Source organism: Lampetra fluviatilis, chromosome 61, assembly GCF_964198595.1.
Source record: "Lampetra fluviatilis chromosome 61, kcLamFluv1.1, whole genome shotgun sequence".
Classification (NCBI taxonomy): Eukaryota; Metazoa; Chordata; class Hyperoartia; order Petromyzontiformes; family Petromyzontidae; genus Lampetra; species Lampetra fluviatilis.
In genome coordinates, this window is record NC_136335.1 from 4,720,008 (window position 1) to 4,741,427 (window position 21,420).

Below are 21,420 nucleotides of genomic sequence, written 5' to 3' on the forward strand. Positions count from 1 at the left end.
CTTGGCCACGCCGCGGGCCGACGCCATTTTGAATTTGCCTCCAGAACAACCATCATTGGAAGACGGCGTAAAGAGGAGTCGGAGTCGCCACCTTACTACAGTTAAGGAATTCTCTATCGGGGGCGATTGGAGCGCTTTCGCCTGCCGATTTTTGGCGGCGGTTCGTTCAGCAAGATGGACCGATGCGGAGGCCTTGGAAGTGTTGCCGACTCTACTGGACGACGAATCTGTTCGATTTTTCCGTTCCATAACGGCCGATAAGAAGAAGACTTTATGTGGAGTTTTTGAGGAAATGGCCGACGCCTATGAGCCACCTGACGACGCGCATCGGCGATTCGCTCAACGACAACGAGCACCCGAAGAATCGCCCGTGGCGTTCAGGGGTGCGGTGTTGGAGCTGGCCATGGCAGCATATCCTGACACGCCACAGGATCTGCTCGAGCCTCTCATATTGGGAAAAATGCTGGAGCTGTCTCGGGATCTGGGGATCCCCATGCCTGTGTGTGGGCATGAGAAGCTCACGTCCCGGGCGGCAGCAAAGTGTCTGGATGCGCAGTTTAATCTCCGTCGCTGGAAGCAAGTGGCGGCATGGACGGGTGGGCCCGTCAAGGAAGGAGGCGCGATGGGGTGGGACCCCACAAGGGCGATCTATGTGCCGGATGAGCAGGGTCCACAGGAGCTGACGGCTGCCTCCTCTCCATGGTCGGGACGCGGAAGGCCGGGGCCGCGCGCTACGCCATCGGGACGGGGCCGCCGGGATGCAAGACCTGCGCTTCGGCGCAACGAGGCCGATTGCTTCCGCTGCGGCCGTAGGGGCCATTACGCCAAAGATTGCTGGGCCCGCTTCCCGGGTCCGCCGCAGCAGGAGCCCACAACACCGGACAAGCCGACCAAGGAACCTCTGAAACAGGCATGTCGGCACGCACCAGACACTCGGCAAGGCTTTACACCTCACCCACCACCTTTGTTGCGCGATCCTATTGTTGTTGTTAAAGAAAGGCCATCGACGGGGCCTTGTCATTCAGTTACGCAGTGGCGCAAATTGGCACGGAGAGTTGTCGCGGCCGCTACGGGTTCGTCCACTGTACCGGGGTCCATACAAGGTGTGGACGTGCGCATTTTGGTCGACTCGGGAGCGTCTGCGACTATTATATCGGATGTCATTTTCCATCTGTTGGGCATTCCGCCGGGGGCTGTGCGTCCGGTTTATGGGTCTTGCGTCGCTGCGAACGGGGGTAGTATGGGTATCGTGGGCCAGGTGGATGCTAAGATATCTATAGGGGATGTGTCGGCTTCGGGCGTTGTGTTAATATCGAGATCTTTGGCGGTTCCTTGCTTACTAGGCACGGATTTTTTGGCTAAGATGCCCATTTTGATTAAAATCAATGAGAATTGTATTGAATTGCCGGGGGGCCGTCGAATCTCGTTTCTGCCGTCGCCCTGGGGGCGACCTGCTTCGGCCGTACAGGTGCAGGCGCTGTCCGTCGCATCTGTGGACATCCCACCTGGTTCACAGATGCTTATACCCTTGCAGTATCGGAAGCCCCTGCCCAATCGGCTAGGAGCATTAGGGGTCTTGTTGTCACCATCCGCCACGATAACAACGGGATTGGCGTTAGTTGGGGCACAGACCATCGTCCGGCCGGATCAATTACCGGTTTTACAGGTGCTTAATGCGGGGGTGGAAAACATCCGTGTTCCGACCGGTACGGTTGTGGCACATGCCACTACGGCGTTTGCGACGCACGATTGTCCGCATCGCCGGGGAGTGGTCGCTGGTGTTTCCGAGCCAAGGGGTTCGGATAATCGTTGGATCGCTACCTTATGTGACGAAAATTCTTCCCTGTCCGTGGGGCAACGTGATGCGCTGCGTAAATTGTTGCTGACGTATTCGGATGTGTTCAGCTCCGACGATTTGGATTTGGGACGCACATCGTTGCTTTCCCATCACATTGAGACGGGCGACGCTGCCCCTATTCGGTTAAATTCGCATCGGATGAGTCCAGCGGAGCGAGAACACGTTCGGGGGGCGGTGGAAGACATGTTGGCTGCGGACATTATATCGCCATCTAACAGCCCATGGGGCGCTCCTGTGGTCTTGGTTAAGAAAAAGGATGGCAACTTGCGATTTTGTGTCGATTTCCGGAAATTGAATAAGATATCGGTGGCAGATGCGTACCCCCTGCCGCGTATGGACGACTCCCTTGACGCATTGTCGGGGGCTAAGTTCTTTTCCACACTGGACCTCTCTTCGGGATTTTGGCAGCTTCCCTTGACGAGTCCTCACGGGAGAAAACCGCATTCCGTACGCCGCAGGGGTTATTTCAATTCAACTGCCTCCCGATGGGATTGAATGCGGCCCCTGCTACATTTCAAAGATTGATGGAGCTCGTTTTGACGGGGTTGCAGTGGGAGACGTGTCTTATATATTTGGACGATATTATTGTGTTCAGCCGCACATTTGAGGAACATTTAACGCGGCTGGAGACAGTGTTCACGAGGATGCGCTCTGCCAATTTGAAATTCAAACCAAAGAAATGCCACCTACTGCAACGGTCCGTCCGTTATTTGGGGCACATTGTGAGTGCAGAGGGGGTGTCCACGGATCCGGAAAAGACGGCGTGTGTCCGGGATTGGCCGACTCCGGCCTCTGTGGGGGATGTTCGGCGGTTTTTGGGATTTGCCTCGTATTACCGAAGATTTGTGCTGGGGTTTGCGACGATTGCGAGGCCCTTGAATCTCCTTACGGGTAAAGGACGGAAATTTGTTTGGGGAGAGCCGGAAGAGGCGGCCTTTCGGAGTCTGCGTGATCTATTGGCTACGGCCCCGACATTGGATTATCCCGATTTTGATCGCCCTTTCATTCTTGATACGGACGCGAGTGACACAGGTATTGGGGCGGTATTATCACAGTCTAAAGGGGGCGTAGAGCGCGTCGTGGCGTATGGTAGCCGAGTCTTGTCGCCTGCGGAAACACGCTACTGTGTCACTCGTAGAGAACTTTTGGCGGTTGTTTTTTTCCTACGGCAATTTCGACCGTACCTCTACGGTCGTTCTTTTATTGTGCGTACGGATCATGCGGCCTTGCAATATGCACTTAAAATGGACCAGCCATCGGGACAGTGGGCACGTTGGTTGGACACGCTGCAGGAATTTTCCTTCCAAATTCAACATCGGAAAGGAGTGCGCCATGCGAACGCTGACGCACTTTCCAGATTACCAGGGCGCGCCCCTTGTAAATGTGCGTCGGGGACGCATAGGTGTTCGCCGATTCTGAACCCCCCTCAGCCGCTTTCGTTGGCCGTCGGGAAGTCGGATACTCCGATGGAACCGGGACCGACTGATGGGGTTTTGAATCTGCCGCGGTCTGTCTGGATTCGGGAACAGATGATGGACGAGTCGTTGTTGTCCATGCGGAAGCGGTCTATGAGGGACAATGGGAGTCCGAGTTCGGCTGTGGGGCCGCGAACCGCTCTCCGAGATGGTCTGCTTATGTGGCAAGAAAGGTTCCAGGAAAGCTGGCGTGTGGTGGTACCAACGTCCTTGCGATTTGAGTTGATTAGAACTCTCCATTGTGACACACTATTGCATTTAGGGGTGCAGAAGACCTTGTTGACGTTACAACGTCATTATTTTTGGCACGGCATGGCGACAGATGTCGTAGGGCACGTGCGCGCGTGCCCTGAATGCGCCCGGCATAAGCCGCCTAAACATCCTTACGTGCCGCCTCTCCAGTCGATTCAGGTGTCTCGAGTCAATGAATTGGTGGCACTGGACATATTGGGACCCTTCCCACCATCGGCGAGGGGAAATAAATATTTGCTGGTAGGGGTTGAGTATCTCTCCCGTTGGCCGATGGCCTGGCCGTTGCCCGATCAGTCGGCCGCGGCCATCACCGACGCCTTTTTGTTTGGGTACATTATGGACAAGGGGGCGCCGGAGAGACTCCTCACGGACCAGGGCCGAAATTTCTCTTCTAAATTATTGGCTGAAGTGTGCGCAGGCCTTGGGACTAAGAAGATACGGACATCTCCATACCATCCGCAGACGGATGGTATGGTTGAGCGGCTGAACAGGACATTGTCTGCCATGCTTTGCCATACTGTGAGTGAACAGCAATCAGATTGGGATCTGCACATCCCCGGAGTGCTTTCGGCGTACAGGATGACGCCCCATGCGGCTACAGGGTATTCGCCGTTTTACCTTATGTATGGTCGGGAAAACGTGCCTCCGGTGGATGTGCAATTGGGTACTGGGGTGAAGGGACCTCGTAAACCACTCCCTGAATACATTCAGGACACGGTTCGCCGGGTTACGGAGGCGCGGGAAAACGCCCGCGTGGCTACGGCCAAAGCCCAGGCCCGGAACGAGCGGTATGCTCGGCGGTCTGAGGGGGAGTGCCCCTGGAAGGTGGGAGACCTGGCCTGGCTCCATTGCCCGCAGGTGCGGCCGGGGACCTCTCCTAAATTGCACAAACCTTGGCATGGTCCTGTGCGCCTCATTGAGGTTCCCAATCCACAGTCGGCGCGCGTTCCGTTTGGTTCTCGCCGTTGGTTTGTTCATACGTCGCGGTTGAAACCATATGTTGCTCCCCTACGTGATGCGTCATCTCCCAATGTTGCCTTGCCGGGGTCTGTTGCTGCTGACTCTGACTCTTCCCCGCCTGCGTCCATTGATCTTGCTAGAGCGCCTGTCGTACCTGTTCCAGACAGGCCGACCGTGACACCGCGGGGGAGGAGTGGGCCTGTTCGGAGGGCGCCTGCCAGGGCTGCGGGACCTTCAAGCCCGGCGACCCTTCCGACCCCGCTGCAGGCGCATTCGCGGAATACGACCAAGACTGATTCGTCAGGGACACGAGATGTCGGTGGACTTCCAATCGCAGCAGGGGAATTACCCCCTGTCACTTCTCGTGTTCCATCGCGTCCCCGTTCTACAAGTGGGCCGCCGACCGTCCGGGACGGGCCGGCGACCCGCACTCGTTCCAAATCGCTTACGTTTCGTTGATTGTATGTTGTTATTGTTCTTGTTCTTGCCGTCGTATTTATCGCATGCTTTCGTACGTTCGTCGATGTTACTTGTGTGTTGTTCTTGTTGTTATATTGCATGCTTAGTGTCCTTTAAGGGGGAAGGTCGGTTCACCGCATTACGCTTTGGTGTTGTTCAGCCGAGGTCGGCTGGGTTTTTTCTATGGGGGAGGGTGGTGTAATGCGGGCGAAAGCGACCTTCCGGATGTGACGTCACGAGGAGGCGGAGCCAGGTGACGTGGGTGAAAGGTAGGGGGTCCTTAAGCGGGTAAACCGGAAGGAGAAGGCAGTCGGGGTGTGAATGGAAAGGTGTGGGGCCACGCGGGCGTACGAGCCGAGGGGGCACCGTCAGAAGCGGGAGCCAACCCTGGGAACAGTAGGGAGCTACTGGGAGGTGTAAAGCTGCAGATAGAGATAGGCAGTAAGGCTGTGTGTGAGGGGCAGCGGGGTGGCTGCCAAGAGTCGCAGGAGCGACGAGAAGGCGAGACAGCACGAGGCTGTCAGAGCTGCAGCAGGAACAGCCAAGGGAGCTGTGTGAGAGTACAGCAGCGGAGCTGCTGTGGGGCTGCAAGAGCGACAAGAACAGCAGCGGGGCTGCTGATGTGGACTGGAGTGACATCGGAACCAGCACAGAGAGAATAAGAGAGACAGCCGTGTGGGAACGCAGTACGGACCGAATAAAGGACACTGAGCCAGAGATCGTGGTCAAGTCTTTTATTACACAGATGTCATCACAGACATCATCGCCATCACAGATGTCATCACAGACATCATCGCCATCACAGATGTCATCACAGACATCATCGCCATCACAGATGTCATCACAGACGTCATCGCCATCACAGATGTCATCACAGACGTCATCGCCATCACAGATGTCATCACAGACGTCATCGCCATCACAGATGTCATCACAGACGTCATCGCCATCACAGATGTCATCACAGACGTCATCGCCATCACAGATGTCATCACAGACGTCATCGCCATCACAGATGTCATCACAGACGTCATCGCCATCACAGATGTCATCACAGACATTATCGCCATCACAGATGTCATCACAGACATCATCGCCATCACAGATGTCATCACAGACATCATCGCCATCACAGATGTCATCACAGACATCATCGCCATCACAGATGTCATCACAGACGTCATCGCCATCACAGATGTCATCACAGACGTCATCGCCATCACAGATGTCATCACAGACGTCATCGCCATCACAGATGTCATCACAGACGTCATCGCCATCACAGATGTCATCACAGACGTCATCGCCATCACAGATGTCATCACAGACGTCATCGCCATCACAGATGTCATCACAGACGTCATCGCCATCACAGATGTCATCACAGACGTCATCGCCATCACAGATGTCATCACAGACGTCATCGCCATCACAGATGTCATCACAGACGTCATCGCCATCACAGATGTCATCACAGACGTCATCGCCATCACAGATGTCATCACAGACGTCATCGCCATCACAGATGTCATCACAGACATCATCGCCATCACAGATGTCATCACAGACATCATCGCCATCACAGATGTCATCACAGACATCATCATCGCCATCACAGATGTCATCACAGACATCATCATCGCCATCACAGATGTCATCACAGACATCATCATCGCCATCACAGATGTCATCACAGACATCATCGCCATCACAGATGTCATCACAGACATCATCATCGCCATCACAGATGTCATCACAGACATCATCATCGCCATCACAGATGTCATCACAGACATCATCATCGCCATCACAGATGTCATCACAGACATCATCGCCATCACAGATGTCATCACAGACATCATCGCCATCACGGATGTCATCACAGACATCATCGCCATCACGGATGTCATCACAGACATCATCGCCATCACGGATGTCATCACAGACATCATCGCCATCACGGATGTCATCACAGACATCATCGCCATCACAGATGTCATCACAGACATCATCGCCATCACGGATGTCATCACAGACATCATCGCCATCACGGATGTCATCACAGACATCATCGCCATCACGGATGTCATCACAGACATCATCGCCATCACGGATGTCATCACAGACATCATCGCCATCACAGATGTCATCACAGACATCATCGCCATCACGGATGTCATCACAGACATCATCGCCATCACAGATGTCATCACAGACATCATCGCCATCACAGATGTCATCACAGACGTCATCGCCATCACAGATGTCATCACAGACGTCATCGCCATCACAGATGTCATCACAGACGTCATCGCCATCACAGATGTCATCACAGACGTCATCGCCATCACAGATGTCATCACAGACGTCATCGCCATCACAGATGTCATCACAGACGTCATCGCCATCACAGATGTCATCACAGACGTCATCGCCATCACAGATGTCATCACAGACATTATCGCCATCACAGATGTCATCACAGACATCATCGCCATCACAGATGTCATCACAGACATCATCGCCATCACAGATGTCATCACAGACATCATCGCCATCACAGATGTCATCACAGACGTCATCGCCATCACAGATGTCATCACAGACGTCATCGCCATCACAGATGTCATCACAGACGTCATCGCCATCACAGATGTCATCACAGACGTCATCGCCATCACAGATGTCATCACAGACGTCATCGCCATCACAGATGTCATCACAGACGTCATCGCCATCACAGATGTCATCACAGACGTCATCGCCATCACAGATGTCATCACAGACGTCATCGCCATCACAGATGTCATCACAGACGTCATCGCCATCACAGATGTCATCACAGACGTCATCGCCATCACAGATGTCATCACAGACGTCATCGCCATCACAGATGTCATCACAGACGTCATCGCCATCACAGATGTCATCACAGACGTCATCGCCATCACAGATGTCATCACAGACGTCATCGCCATCACAGATGTCATCACAGACGTCATCGCCATCACAGATGTCATCACAGACATCATCGCCATCACAGATGTCATCACAGACATCATCGCCATCACAGATGTCATCACAGACATCATCATCGCCATCACAGATGTCATCACAGACATCATCATCGCCATCACAGATGTCATCACAGACATCATCATCGCCATCACAGATGTCATCACAGACATCATCGCCATCACAGATGTCATCACAGACATCATCATCGCCATCACAGATGTCATCACAGACATCATCATCGCCATCACAGATGTCATCACAGACATCATCATCGCCATCACAGATGTCATCACAGACATCATCGCCATCACAGATGTCATCACAGACATCATCGCCATCACGGATGTCATCACAGACATCATCGCCATCACGGATGTCATCACAGACATCATCGCCATCACGGATGTCATCACAGACATCATCGCCATCACGGATGTCATCACAGACATCATCGCCATCACAGATGTCATCACAGACATCATCGCCATCACGGATGTCATCACAGACATCATCGCCATCACGGATGTCATCACAGACATCATCGCCATCACGGATGTCATCACAGACATCATCGCCATCACGGATGTCATCACAGACATCATCGCCATCACAGATGTCATCACAGACATCATCGCCATCACAGATGTCATCACAGACATCATCGCCATCACAGATGTCATCACAGACATCATCGCCATCACAGATGTCATCACAGACATCATCGCCATCACAGATGTCATCACAGACATCATCGCCATCACAGATGTCATCACAGACGTCATCGCCATCACAGATGTCATCACAGACGTCATCGCCATCACAGATGTCATCACAGACGTCATCGCCATCACAGATGTCATCACAGACGTCATCGCCATCACAGATGTCATCACAGACGTCATCGCCATCACAGATGTCATCACAGACGTCATCGCCATCACAGATGTCATCACAGACGTCATCGCCATCACAGATGTCATCACAGACGTCATCGCCATCACAGATGTCATCACAGACATCATCGCCATCACAGATGTCATCACAGACATCATCATCGCCATCACAGATGTCATCATCGCCATCACAGATGTCATCACAGACATCATCATCGCCATCACAGATGTCATCACAGACATCATCGCCATCACAGATGTCATCACAGACATCATCGCCATCACGGATGTCATCACAGACATCATCGCCATCACGGATGTCATCACAGACATCATCGCCATCACGGATGTCATCACAGACATCATCGCCATCACAGATGTCATCACAGACATCATCGCCATCACAGATGTCATCACAGACATCATCGCCATCACAGATGTCATCACAGACATCATCGCCATCACGGATGTCATCACAGACATCATCGCCATCACGGATGTCATCACAGACATCATCGCCATCACAGATGTCATCACAGACATCATCGCCATCACAGATGTCATCACAGACATCATCGCCATCACAGATGTCATCACAGACATCATCGCCATCACAGATGTCATCACAGACATCATCGCCATCACAGATGTCATCACAGACATCATCGCCATCACAGATGTCATCACAGACATCATCATCGCCATCACAGATGTCATCACAGACATCATCATCGCCATCACAGATGTCATCACAGACATCATCGCCATCACAGATGTCATCACAGACATCATCGCCATCACAGATGTCATCACAGACATCATCATCGCCATCACAGATGTCATCACAGACATCATCATCGCCATCACAGATGTCATCACAGACATCATCATCGCCATCACAGATGTCATCACAGACATCATCATCGCCATCACAGATGTCATCACAGACATCATCGCCATCACAGACATCATCGCCATCACAGATGTCATCACAGACATCATCGCCATCACAGATGTCATCACAGACATCATCATCGCCATCACAGATGTCATCACAGACATCATCATCGCCATCACAGATGTCATCACAGACGTCATCGCCATCACAGATGTCATCACAGACGTCATCGCCATCACAGATGTCATCACAGACGTCATCGCCATCACAGATGTCATCACAGACATCATCATCGCCATCACAGATGTCATCACAGACGTCATCGCCATCACAGATGTCATCACAGACATCATCGCCATCACAGATGTCATCACAGACATCATCATCGCCATCACAGATGTCATCATCGCCATCACAGATGTCATCACAGACATCATCATCGCCATCACAGATGTCATCACAGACATCATCGCCATCACAGATGTCATCACAGACATCATCGCCATCACGGATGTCATCACAGACATCATCGCCATCACGGATGTCATCACAGACATCATCGCCATCACGGATGTCATCACAGACATCATCGCCATCACAGATGTCATCACAGACATCATCGCCATCACAGATGTCATCACAGACATCATCGCCATCACGGATGTCATCACAGACATCATCGCCATCACGGATGTCATCACAGACATCATCGCCATCACAGATGTCATCACAGACATCATCGCCATCACAGATGTCATCACAGACATCATCGCCATCACAGATGTCATCACAGACGTCATCGCCATCACAGATGTCATCACAGACGTCATCGCCATCACAGATGTCATCACAGACGTCATCGCCATCACAGATGTCATCACAGACGTCATCGCCATCACAGATGTCATCACAGACGTCATCGCCATCACAGATGTCATCACAGACGTCATCGCCATCACAGATGTCATCACAGACGTCATCGCCATCACAGATGTCATCACAGACATTATCGCCATCACAGATGTCATCACAGACATCATCGCCATCACAGATGTCATCACAGACATCATCGCCATCACAGATGTCATCACAGACATCATCGCCATCACAGATGTCATCACAGACGTCATCGCCATCACAGATGTCATCACAGACGTCATCGCCATCACAGATGTCATCACAGACGTCATCGCCATCACAGATGTCATCACAGACGTCATCGCCATCACAGATGTCATCACAGACGTCATCGCCATCACAGATGTCATCACAGACGTCATCGCCATCACAGATGTCATCACAGACGTCATCGCCATCACAGATGTCATCACAGACGTCATCGCCATCACAGATGTCATCACAGACGTCATCGCCATCACAGATGTCATCACAGACGTCATCGCCATCACAGATGTCATCACAGACGTCATCGCCATCACAGATGTCATCACAGACATCATCGCCATCACAGATGTCATCACAGACATCATCATCGCCATCACAGATGTCATCACAGACATCATCATCGCCATCACAGATGTCATCACAGACATCATCATCGCCATCACAGATGTCATCACAGACATCATCATCGCCATCACAGATGTCATCACAGACATCATCGCCATCACAGATGTCATCACAGACATCATCATCGCCATCACAGATGTCATCACAGACATCATCATCGCCATCACAGATGTCATCACAGACATCATCATCGCCATCACAGATGTCATCACAGACATCATCGCCATCACAGATGTCATCACAGACATCATCGCCATCACGGATGTCATCACAGACATCATCGCCATCACGGATGTCATCACAGACATCATCGCCATCACGGATGTCATCACAGACATCATCGCCATCACGGATGTCATCACAGACATCATCGCCATCACAGATGTCATCACAGACATCATCGCCATCACGGATGTCATCACAGACATCATCGCCATCACGGATGTCATCACAGACATCATCGCCATCACGGATGTCATCACAGACATCATCGCCATCACGGATGTCATCACAGACATCATCGCCATCACGGATGTCATCACAGACATCATCGCCATCACAGATGTCATCACAGACATCATCGCCATCACAGATGTCATCACAGACATCATCGCCATCACAGATGTCATCACAGACATCATCGCCATCACAGATGTCATCACAGACATCATCGCCATCACAGATGTCATCACAGACGTCATCGCCATCACAGATGTCATCACAGACGTCATCGCCATCACAGATGTCATCACAGACGTCATCGCCATCACAGATGTCATCACAGACGTCATCGCCATCACAGATGTCATCACAGACGTCATCGCCATCACAGATGTCATCACAGACGTCATCGCCATCACAGATGTCATCACAGACGTCATCGCCATCACAGATGTCATCACAGACGTCATCGCCATCACAGATGTCATCACAGACATCATCATCGCCATCACAGATGTCATCACAGACATCATCATCGCCATCACAGATGTCATCATCGCCATCACAGATGTCATCACAGACATCATCATCGCCATCACAGATGTCATCACAGACATCATCGCCATCACAGATGTCATCACAGACATCATCGCCATCACGGATGTCATCACAGACATCATCGCCATCACGGATGCCATCACAGACATCATCGCCATCACGGATGTCATCACAGACATCATCGCCATCACAGATGTCATCACAGACATCATCGCCATCACAGATGTCATCACAGACATCATCGCCATCACAGATGTCATCACAGACATCATCGCCATCACGGATGTCATCACAGACATCATCGCCATCACGGATGTCATCACAGACATCATCGCCATCACAGATGTCATCACAGACATCATCGCCATCACAGATGTCATCACAGACATCATCGCCATCACAGATGTCATCACAGACATCATCGCCATCACAGATGTCATCACAGACATCATCGCCATCACAGATGTCATCACAGACATCATCGCCATCACAGATGTCATCACAGACATCATCATCGCCATCACAGATGTCATCACAGACATCATCATCGCCATCACAGATGTCATCACAGACATCATCGCCATCACAGATGTCATCACAGACATCATCGCCATCACAGATGTCATCACAGACATCATCATCGCCATCACAGATGTCATCACAGACATCATCATCGCCATCACAGATGTCATCACAGACATCATCATCGCCATCACAGATGTCATCACAGACATCATCATCGCCATCACAGATGTCATCACAGACATCATCATCGCCATCACAGATGTCATCACAGACATCATCGCCATCACAGACATCATCGCCATCACAGATGTCATCACAGACATCATCGCCATCACAGATGTCATCACAGACATCATCATCGCCATCACAGATGTCATCACAGACATCATCATCGCCATCACAGATGTCATCACAGACGTCATCGCCATCACAGATGTCATCACAGACGTCATCGCCATCACAGATGTCATCACAGACGTCATCGCCATCACAGATGTCATCACAGACATCATCATCGCCATCACAGATGTCATCACAGACGTCATCGCCATCACAGATGTCATCACAGACATCATCGCCATCACAGATGTCATCACAGACATCATCATCGCCATCACAGATGTCATCATCGCCATCACAGATGTCATCACAGACATCATCATCGCCATCACAGATGTCATCACAGACATCATCGCCATCACAGATGTCATCACAGACATCATCGCCATCACGGATGTCATCACAGACATCATCGCCATCACGGATGTCATCACAGACATCATCGCCATCACAGATGTCATCACAGACATCATCGCCATCACAGATGTCATCACAGACATCATCGCCATCACAGATGTCATCACAGACATCATCGCCATCACGGATGTCATCACAGACATCATCGCCATCACGGATGTCATCACAGACATCATCGCCATCACAGATGTCATCACAGACATCATCGCCATCACAGATGTCATCACAGACATCATCGCCATCACAGATGTCATCACAGACATCATCGCCATCACAGATGTCATCACAGACATCATCGCCATCACAGATGTCATCACAGACATCATCGCCATCACAGATGTCATCACAGACATCATCATCGCCATCACAGATGTCATCACAGACATCATCATCGCCATCACAGATGTCATCACAGACATCATCGCCATCACAGATGTCATCACAGACATCATCGCCATCACAGATGTCATCACAGACATCATCATCGCCATCACAGATGTCATCACAGACATCATCATCGCCATCACAGATGTCATCACAGACATCATCATCGCCATCACAGATGTCATCACAGACATCATCGCCATCACAGACATCATCGCCATCACAGATGTCATCACAGACATCATCGCCATCACAGATGTCATCACAGACATCATCATCGCCATCACAGATGTCATCACAGACATCATCATCGCCATCACAGATGTCATCACAGACATCATCATCGCCATCACAGATGTCATCACAGACATCATCGCCATCACAGACATCATCGCCGTCACAGATGTCATCACAGACATCATCGCCATCACAGATGTCATCACAGACATCATCGCCATCACAGACATCATCGCCATCACAGATGTCATCACAGACATCATCGCCATCACAGATGTCATCACAGACATCATCGCCATCACAGACATCATCGCCATCACAGATGTCATCACAGACATCGCTGTAATCATTGCTACTTGTCTATTTACTCCATGGCTGAAGATGAAAATGACAGTGGTGGTGATGATGGTGGTGAGGATGATGGTGGCGATGGCAGTGATGATGGTGCTGGCAGTGATGACGGTGGGAGTGGTGGTGATGATGGTGATTGCGATGGTGATGATGTTGGTGGTGGTGATGACGGTGGTGGTGGTAATAGTGACGATGGTGGTGATGGTGACGATGATGGTGGTGGTGATGGTGGTGATGGTCATGATGTTGGTGGTGGTGATGATGGTGGTGATGATGGTGGTGGTGGTGATAGTGACGATGGTGGTGATGGTGACGATGATGCTGGTGGTGACGGTGGTGATGGTGGTGATGGTGGTGGTGGTGGTGGTGATGACGGTGGTGGTGGTGGTGATGTTAACGGCGATGGAGGTGGTGGTGATGGTGACGATGATGGTGATTGCGATGACGGTGGTGGTGGTGATGATGGTGATAACAGCGGTGGTGGTGACGATGGTGGTGATGGTGACGACGATGTTGGTGGTGGTGATGGTGATGACGGTGGTGGTGGTGGTGATGGTGACGACGGTGTATGCGAACCTTGGCTCTCGATGGTCGACAGGGAGAGGCCGGGGTCAGGGGCCGCCTCAAACGCTGTGGAGGACACGGCCGCCCTGTCCCAGCCTCCCACAATCCTTTGCAGCGGCGCGGAGTGGAAGAGCCGCCCGGGGTCTACGGACAGAGCTCCACGGGCCCCCCACTCCTCCTCCCTCGCCCCCCACTCCTCCTCCCTCGCCCCCCACGCCTCCCCCCCGATCCCCTCCACGTCGGAAGTAGGGGCGACGAGACCTGCGGGAACACGCGCGACGCAACGGCGGTGACCTCGCTCGCTCGCTTGCGTGCACGCACCTACGGACGCACGCACGCACGGACGTACCGTATGTTAGATGAACTTCTTTCGCACCGCCGTACGTAGATAACCGCGCCATTCGGAGGTTTCGGGGGAAGGACAACAAACTAAAACACTAAAAGCAGTTCTAAGGAAATTGATGTTCGATCTAGACGATGATGATTTAAAATTGCGTAGCTCCAGTGGCTTCCTGATATCGGAAGGGAAGAGCGTTCCAGACGGCCGCAGTGCGTGTGTGTTTGTACGTGCATTCGTATTTTAAGGCTACGCGTGAGATCTTTGTCTTTGTATGTATGCAGGTGTAGGTGTGTGCATCGTTGTGTATAGGTGCGTGAACTATGTGTGTACGTTTAACTTCTTGCACGCCACCGTATGTCGTAGCCAACCGCACGAATCGGAGGTGCGGGGGGAGGATAACAAACTAAAACACAAAAATAAGTTCTAAAGAAATGAGATGATGATGATTTAAAAGTGCGTAGCTCCCAGTGGCTCCCTGATATCGGAAGGGAAGAGCGTTCCAGACGGCCGCAGAAACGCATCTGAAAGCGCCGCGCGACGCAGCGGTGACCACCGCCTTCGTTCGATGGCCGAGCAGCCAAAAGCCGCCGCTGCTGCTGCTGCTGTGCGGATGAGCGGAGTGTCACGTGATGATGATGATGATGGTTTATCGCTCCTTGACGAGCTCGGCGAGGTGTCGCCGAGGTTCATTCAGTCGCCGAGGTTCATTCGAGCACTTTGTGTGTAACGAGCGCGACCCCAAGCGGCCCCACGCGACCTCACGCGACCCCACGCGACCCCACGCGGCCCCACGCGGCCCCACGCGACCTCACGCGGCCCCAAGCGACCTCACGCGGCCCCACGCGGCCCCACGCGGCCCCACGCGGCCCCACGCGACCTCACGCGGCCCCACGCGGCCTGCGGGAATGCGCCAGCGCCTTGCGCCCCCCCTTGACGCACCGACGACGACGACGACCTCGCTCGGTTCTCAAGACTCGACACGTCCGCTGGCGTCTCTCACGACCTGCGGCGACGGTGCCGTTTGTCGCTGGCCGCTTGCCGTTTCGGGGGCCCCCCTCGCGCCGGCCTGGGACCTCGCGGTGAGACCCCGTGAACGTGAAGGCTACACGGGGGATCTTTGTCTTTGAGGTCGTGTGTGTGTGTGTGTGTGGAGCGGTGGTGCAGCGGTTAGCGCACCACCGCTGAGTATGAGTGAGTGAGTGTGAATGTGAGTATGAGCGAGTGAGTGCGTGCGAGTGCGTATGAGTGAGTGCGAGTGAGTATGAGTGAGTGCGAGTGAGTATGAGTGAGTGAGTGAGTATGAGTGAGTGAGTGCGAGTGAGTATGAGTGAGTGAGTGAGTGCGAGTGAGTGAGTGCGAGTGAGTATGAGTGAGTAAGAGTAAGTGAGTGCGTGTGAGTGCATGTGAGTGCGTGTGAGTGAGTATGAGTGAGTGCGTGTGAGTGAGTATGAGTGAGTGCGTGTGAGTGAGTATGAGTGAGTGCGTGCGAGTGAGTGAGTATGAGTGAGTGTGTGTGAGTGAGTGCGTGTGAGTGAGTATGAGTGAGTGCGTGTGAGTGAGTATGAGTGAGTGCGTGTGAGTGAGTGACTATGAGTGAGTGTGTGTGAGTGAGTGCGTGTGAGTGAGAATGAGTGAGTGCGTGTGAGTGAGTGACTATGAGTGAGTGTGTGTGAGTGAGTGCGTGTGAGTGAGTATGAGTGAGTGCGTGCGAGTGAGTACGTGTCAGTTAGTGAGTATGAGTGAGTGAGTACGTGCGAATGAGTGAGTGTGAGTGAGTGGGTGAGTCTGAGTGAGTGAGTATGCGTGAGTGAGTATGAGTGAGTGCGTATGAGTGAGTGCGTGTGAGTGAGTGAGTGTTAGTGTGTTCTGAGTGAGTGCGTGTGAGTGAGTATGAATGAGTGAGTATGAATGAGTGAGTATGAGCGAGTGAGTGAGTGAGTGAGCGTGGCAATCAATTTCAGTCGGTGAATCTGGCACTGCCCCGTGCCTCACAGTCGGCGTAACCGAACCAGACTCACCGGGACTCACCGGGACTCACCGGGACTCACCGGGACTCACCGGGACTCACCGGGACTCACCGGGACTCACCGGGACTGGCTCACTAGACTCACCGGGACTCGACCGGGACTCACCGGGACTCGCTCACCAGACTCACCGGGACTCACCGGGACTCACCGGGACTCACCGGGACTCACCGGGACTCACCGGGACTCGCTCACCAGACTCACCGGGACTCACTGGGACTCACCGGGACTCGCTCACCAGACTCACCGGGACTCACCGGGACTCACCGGGACTCGCTCACCAGACTCACCGGGACTCGACCGGGACTCACCGGGACTCGCTCACCGGGACTCACCGGTGAGGGAGAGTGCTCCGCGCGGCCGCTGGGAGTCGGCGTCGCCGCTGCCGGCGAACGCGGATCCCGTGCGGGCGCGGTGCGGCGGGCTCCACCGTGGCCCCGCCAACACGTCCACCTCCTCGTCATCACCCGGTGGAGCAGGAGGTGGAGCAGGAGGTGGAGTGGGGGGAGTGGGGGGAGGGGCGACTCCGGCAGAGGGAGACGGCACCGAGGAGGAAGAGCCACGTCCAGCGCTGAGAGAGAGAGAGAGGGGAGAGCGTCACACACAGAGAGAGAGAGAGGGGGGGGAGAGCGTCACACACAGAGAGAGAGAGAGGGGGGGGAGAGCGTCACACACAGAGAGAGAGAGGGGAGAGAGCGTCCCACACAGAGAGAGAGAGAGGGGGGGGAGAGCGTCACACACAGAGAGAGAGAGGGGAGAGAGCGTCACACACAGAGAGAGAGAGAGGGGGGGGAGAGCGTCACACACAGAGAGAGAGAGAGGGGGGGGAGAGCGTCACACACAGAGAGAGAGAGGGGAGAGAGCGTCCCACACAGAGAGAGAGAGAGGGGGGGGAGAGCGTCACACACAGAGAGAGAGAGGGGAGAGAGCGTCACACACAGAGAGAGAGAGAGGGGGGGGAGAGCGTCACACACAGAGAGAGAGAGAGGGGGGGGAGAGCGTCACACACAGAGAGAGAGAGAGGGGGGGGAGAGCGTCACACACAGAGAGAGAGAGGGGAGAGAGCGTCACACACAGAGAGAGAGAGAGGGGAGAGCGTCACACACAGAGAGAGAGAGGGGAGAGCGTCACACACAGAGAGAGAGAGGGGAGAGCGTCACACACAGAGAGAGAGGGGGGAGAGCGTCACACACAGAGAGAGAGAGGGGGGAGAGCGTCACACACAGAGAGAGAGAGGGGAGAGCGTCACACACAGAGAGAGAGAGGGGGGAGAGCGTCACACACAGAGAGAGAGAGGGGAGAGCGTCACACACAGAGAGAGAGGGGGGAGAGCGTCACACACAGAGAGAGAGAGGGGAGAGAGCGTCACACACAGAGAGAGAGAGAGGGGGGGGAGAGCGTCACACACAGAGAGAGAGAGGGGAGAGAGCGTCACACACAGAGAGAGAGAGAGGGGGGGGAGAGCGTCACACACAGAGAGAGAGAGAGGGGGGGGAGAGCGTCACACAGAGAGAGAGAGAGAGGGGGGGGAGAGCGTCACACACAGAGAGAGAGAGAGGGGGGGGAGAGCGTCACACACAGAGAGAGAGAGGGGAGAGAGCGTCACACACAGAGAGAGAGAGAGGGGCGAGCGTCACACACAGAGAGAGAGAGGGGAGAGCGTCACACACAGAGAGAGAGAGGGGAGAGCGTCACACACAGAGAGAGAGGGGGGAGAGCGTCACACACAGAGAGAGAGAGGGGGGAGAGCGTCACACACAGAGAGAGAGATGGGAGAGCGTCACACACAGAGAGAGAGAGGGGGGAGAGCGTCACACACAGAGAGAGAGAGGGGAGAGCGTCACACACAGAGAGAGAGGGGGGAGAGCGTCACACACAGAGAGAGAGAGGGGAGAGAGCGTCACACACAGAGAGAGAGAGGGGGGGGAGAGCGTCACACACAGAGAGAGAGAGAGGGGGGGGAGAGCGTCACACACAAAGAGAGAGAGAGGGGGGGAGAGCGTCACACACAGAGAGAGAGAGGGGGGGGAGAGCGTCACACACAGAGAGAGAGAGAGGGGGGGGAGAGCGTCACACACAGAGAGAGAGAGAGAGGGGGGAGAGCGTCACACACAGAGAGAGAGAGAGGAGAGGGGGGAGAGCGTCACACACAGAGAGAGAGAGGGGGGGGAGAGCGTCACACACAGAGAGAGAGAGAGGGGGGAGAGCGTCACACAGAGAGAGAGAGGGAGAGGGGGGAGAGCGTCACACACAGAGAGAGAGAGGGGGGGAGAGCGTCACACAGAGAGAGAGAGAGGGAGGGGGGAGAGCGTCACACAGAAAGAGAGAGAGAGAGAGGGGGGAGAGCGTCACACACAGAGAGAGAGAGAGAGGGGGGAGAGCGTCACACACAGAGAGAGAGAGAGGGAGAGGGGGGAGAGCGTCACACACAGAGAGAGAGAGAGAGAGGGGGGAGAGCGTCACACAGAGAGAGAGAGAGAGGGGAGAGCGTCACACAGAGAGAGAGAGAGAGGGGAGAGCGTCACACACAGAGAGAGAGAGAGAGGGGGGGGAGAGCGTCACACACAGAGAGAGAGAGAGGGGGGAGAGCGTCACACACAGAGAGAGAGAGAGGGGGGAGAGCGTCACACACAGAGAGAGAGAGAGAGGGGGGAGAGCGTCACACACAGAGAGAGAGAGAGAGAGAGGGGAGAGCGTCACACACAGAGAGAGAGAGAGGGGGGAGAGCGTCACACACAGAGAGAGAGAGAGGGGGGGAGAGCGTCACACACAGAGAGAGAGAGAGAGGGGAGAGCGTCACACACAGAGAGAGAGAGAGGGGGGGAGAGCGTCACACACACAGAGAGAGAGAGAGAGGGGAGAGCGTCACACACAGAGAGAGAGAGAGGGGGGAGAGCGTCACACACAGAGAGAGAGGGGGGAGAGCGTCACACACAGAGAGAGAGAGAGGGGGGAGAGCGTCACACACAGAGAGAGAGAGAGAGAGGGAGAGCGTCACACACAGAGAGAGAGAGAGGGGGGAGAGCGTCACACACACAGAGAGAGAGAGGGGAGAGCGTCACACACAGAGAGAGAGAGAGAGGGGGGAGAGCGTCACACACAGAGAGAGAGAGAGGGGGGAGAGCGTCACACACAGAGAGAGAGAGAGAGGGGGGAGAGCGTCACACACAGAGAGAGAGAGAGGGGGGAGAGCGTCACACACAGAGAGAGAGAGAGGGGGGGGAGAGTGTCACACACAGAGAGAGAGAGGGGGGGGAGAGCGTCACACACAGAGAGAGAGAGAGGGGGGGGAGAGCGTCACACACAGAGAGAGAGAGAGGGGGGAGAGCGTCACACACAGAGAGAGAGGGAGAGGGGGGGAGAGCGTCACACACACAGAGAGAGAGGGGGGGGAGAGCGTCACACACAGAGAGAGAGAGGGGGGGGGAGAGCGTCACACACAGAGAGAGAGAGAGGGGGGAGAGCGTCACACACAGAGAGAGAGGGAGAGGGGGGAGAGCGTCACACACACAGAGAGAGAGGGGGGGGAGAGCGTCACACACACAGAGAGAGAGAGGGGGGGAGAGCGTCACACAGAGAGAGAGAGGGGGGGGAGAGCGTCACACACAGAGAGAGAGAGAGGGGGGGGAGAGCGTCACACACAGAGAGAGAGAGAGGGGGGAGAGCGTCACACACAGAGAGAGAGGGAGAGGGGGGAGAGCGTCACACACACAGAGAGAGAGGGGGGGGAGAGCGTCACACACACAGAGAGAGAGAGGGGGGGAGAGCGTCACACAGAGAGAGAGAGAGAGGGGGGGAGAGCGTCACACACAGAGAGAGAGAGAGGGGGGGGGAGAGCGTCACACAGAGAGAGAGAGAGAGAGGGGGGAGAGCGTCACACACAGAGAGAGAGAGAGA

The 21,420-nt window shown here is 54.1% G+C and overlaps 1 protein-coding gene across 1 annotated transcript in view; it reads right to left on the reverse strand.

The window, feature by feature from the left end:
• The window catches only part of LOC144951215 (uncharacterized), a 68,247-nt gene that overhangs the window by 15,696 nt on the left and 31,131 nt on the right, over window positions 1-21,420 (reverse strand). Inside the window, exons 5-6 of the mRNA XM_078881364.1 lie at window positions 17,859-18,094; window positions 15,172-15,420 (exon numbers count right to left, since the gene is read on the reverse strand). Coding sequence (XP_078737490.1) covers window positions 15,172-15,420; window positions 17,859-18,094 — 485 coding nt within the window. The remainder of the gene's footprint in view (window positions 1-15,171; window positions 15,421-17,858; window positions 18,095-21,420) is intronic.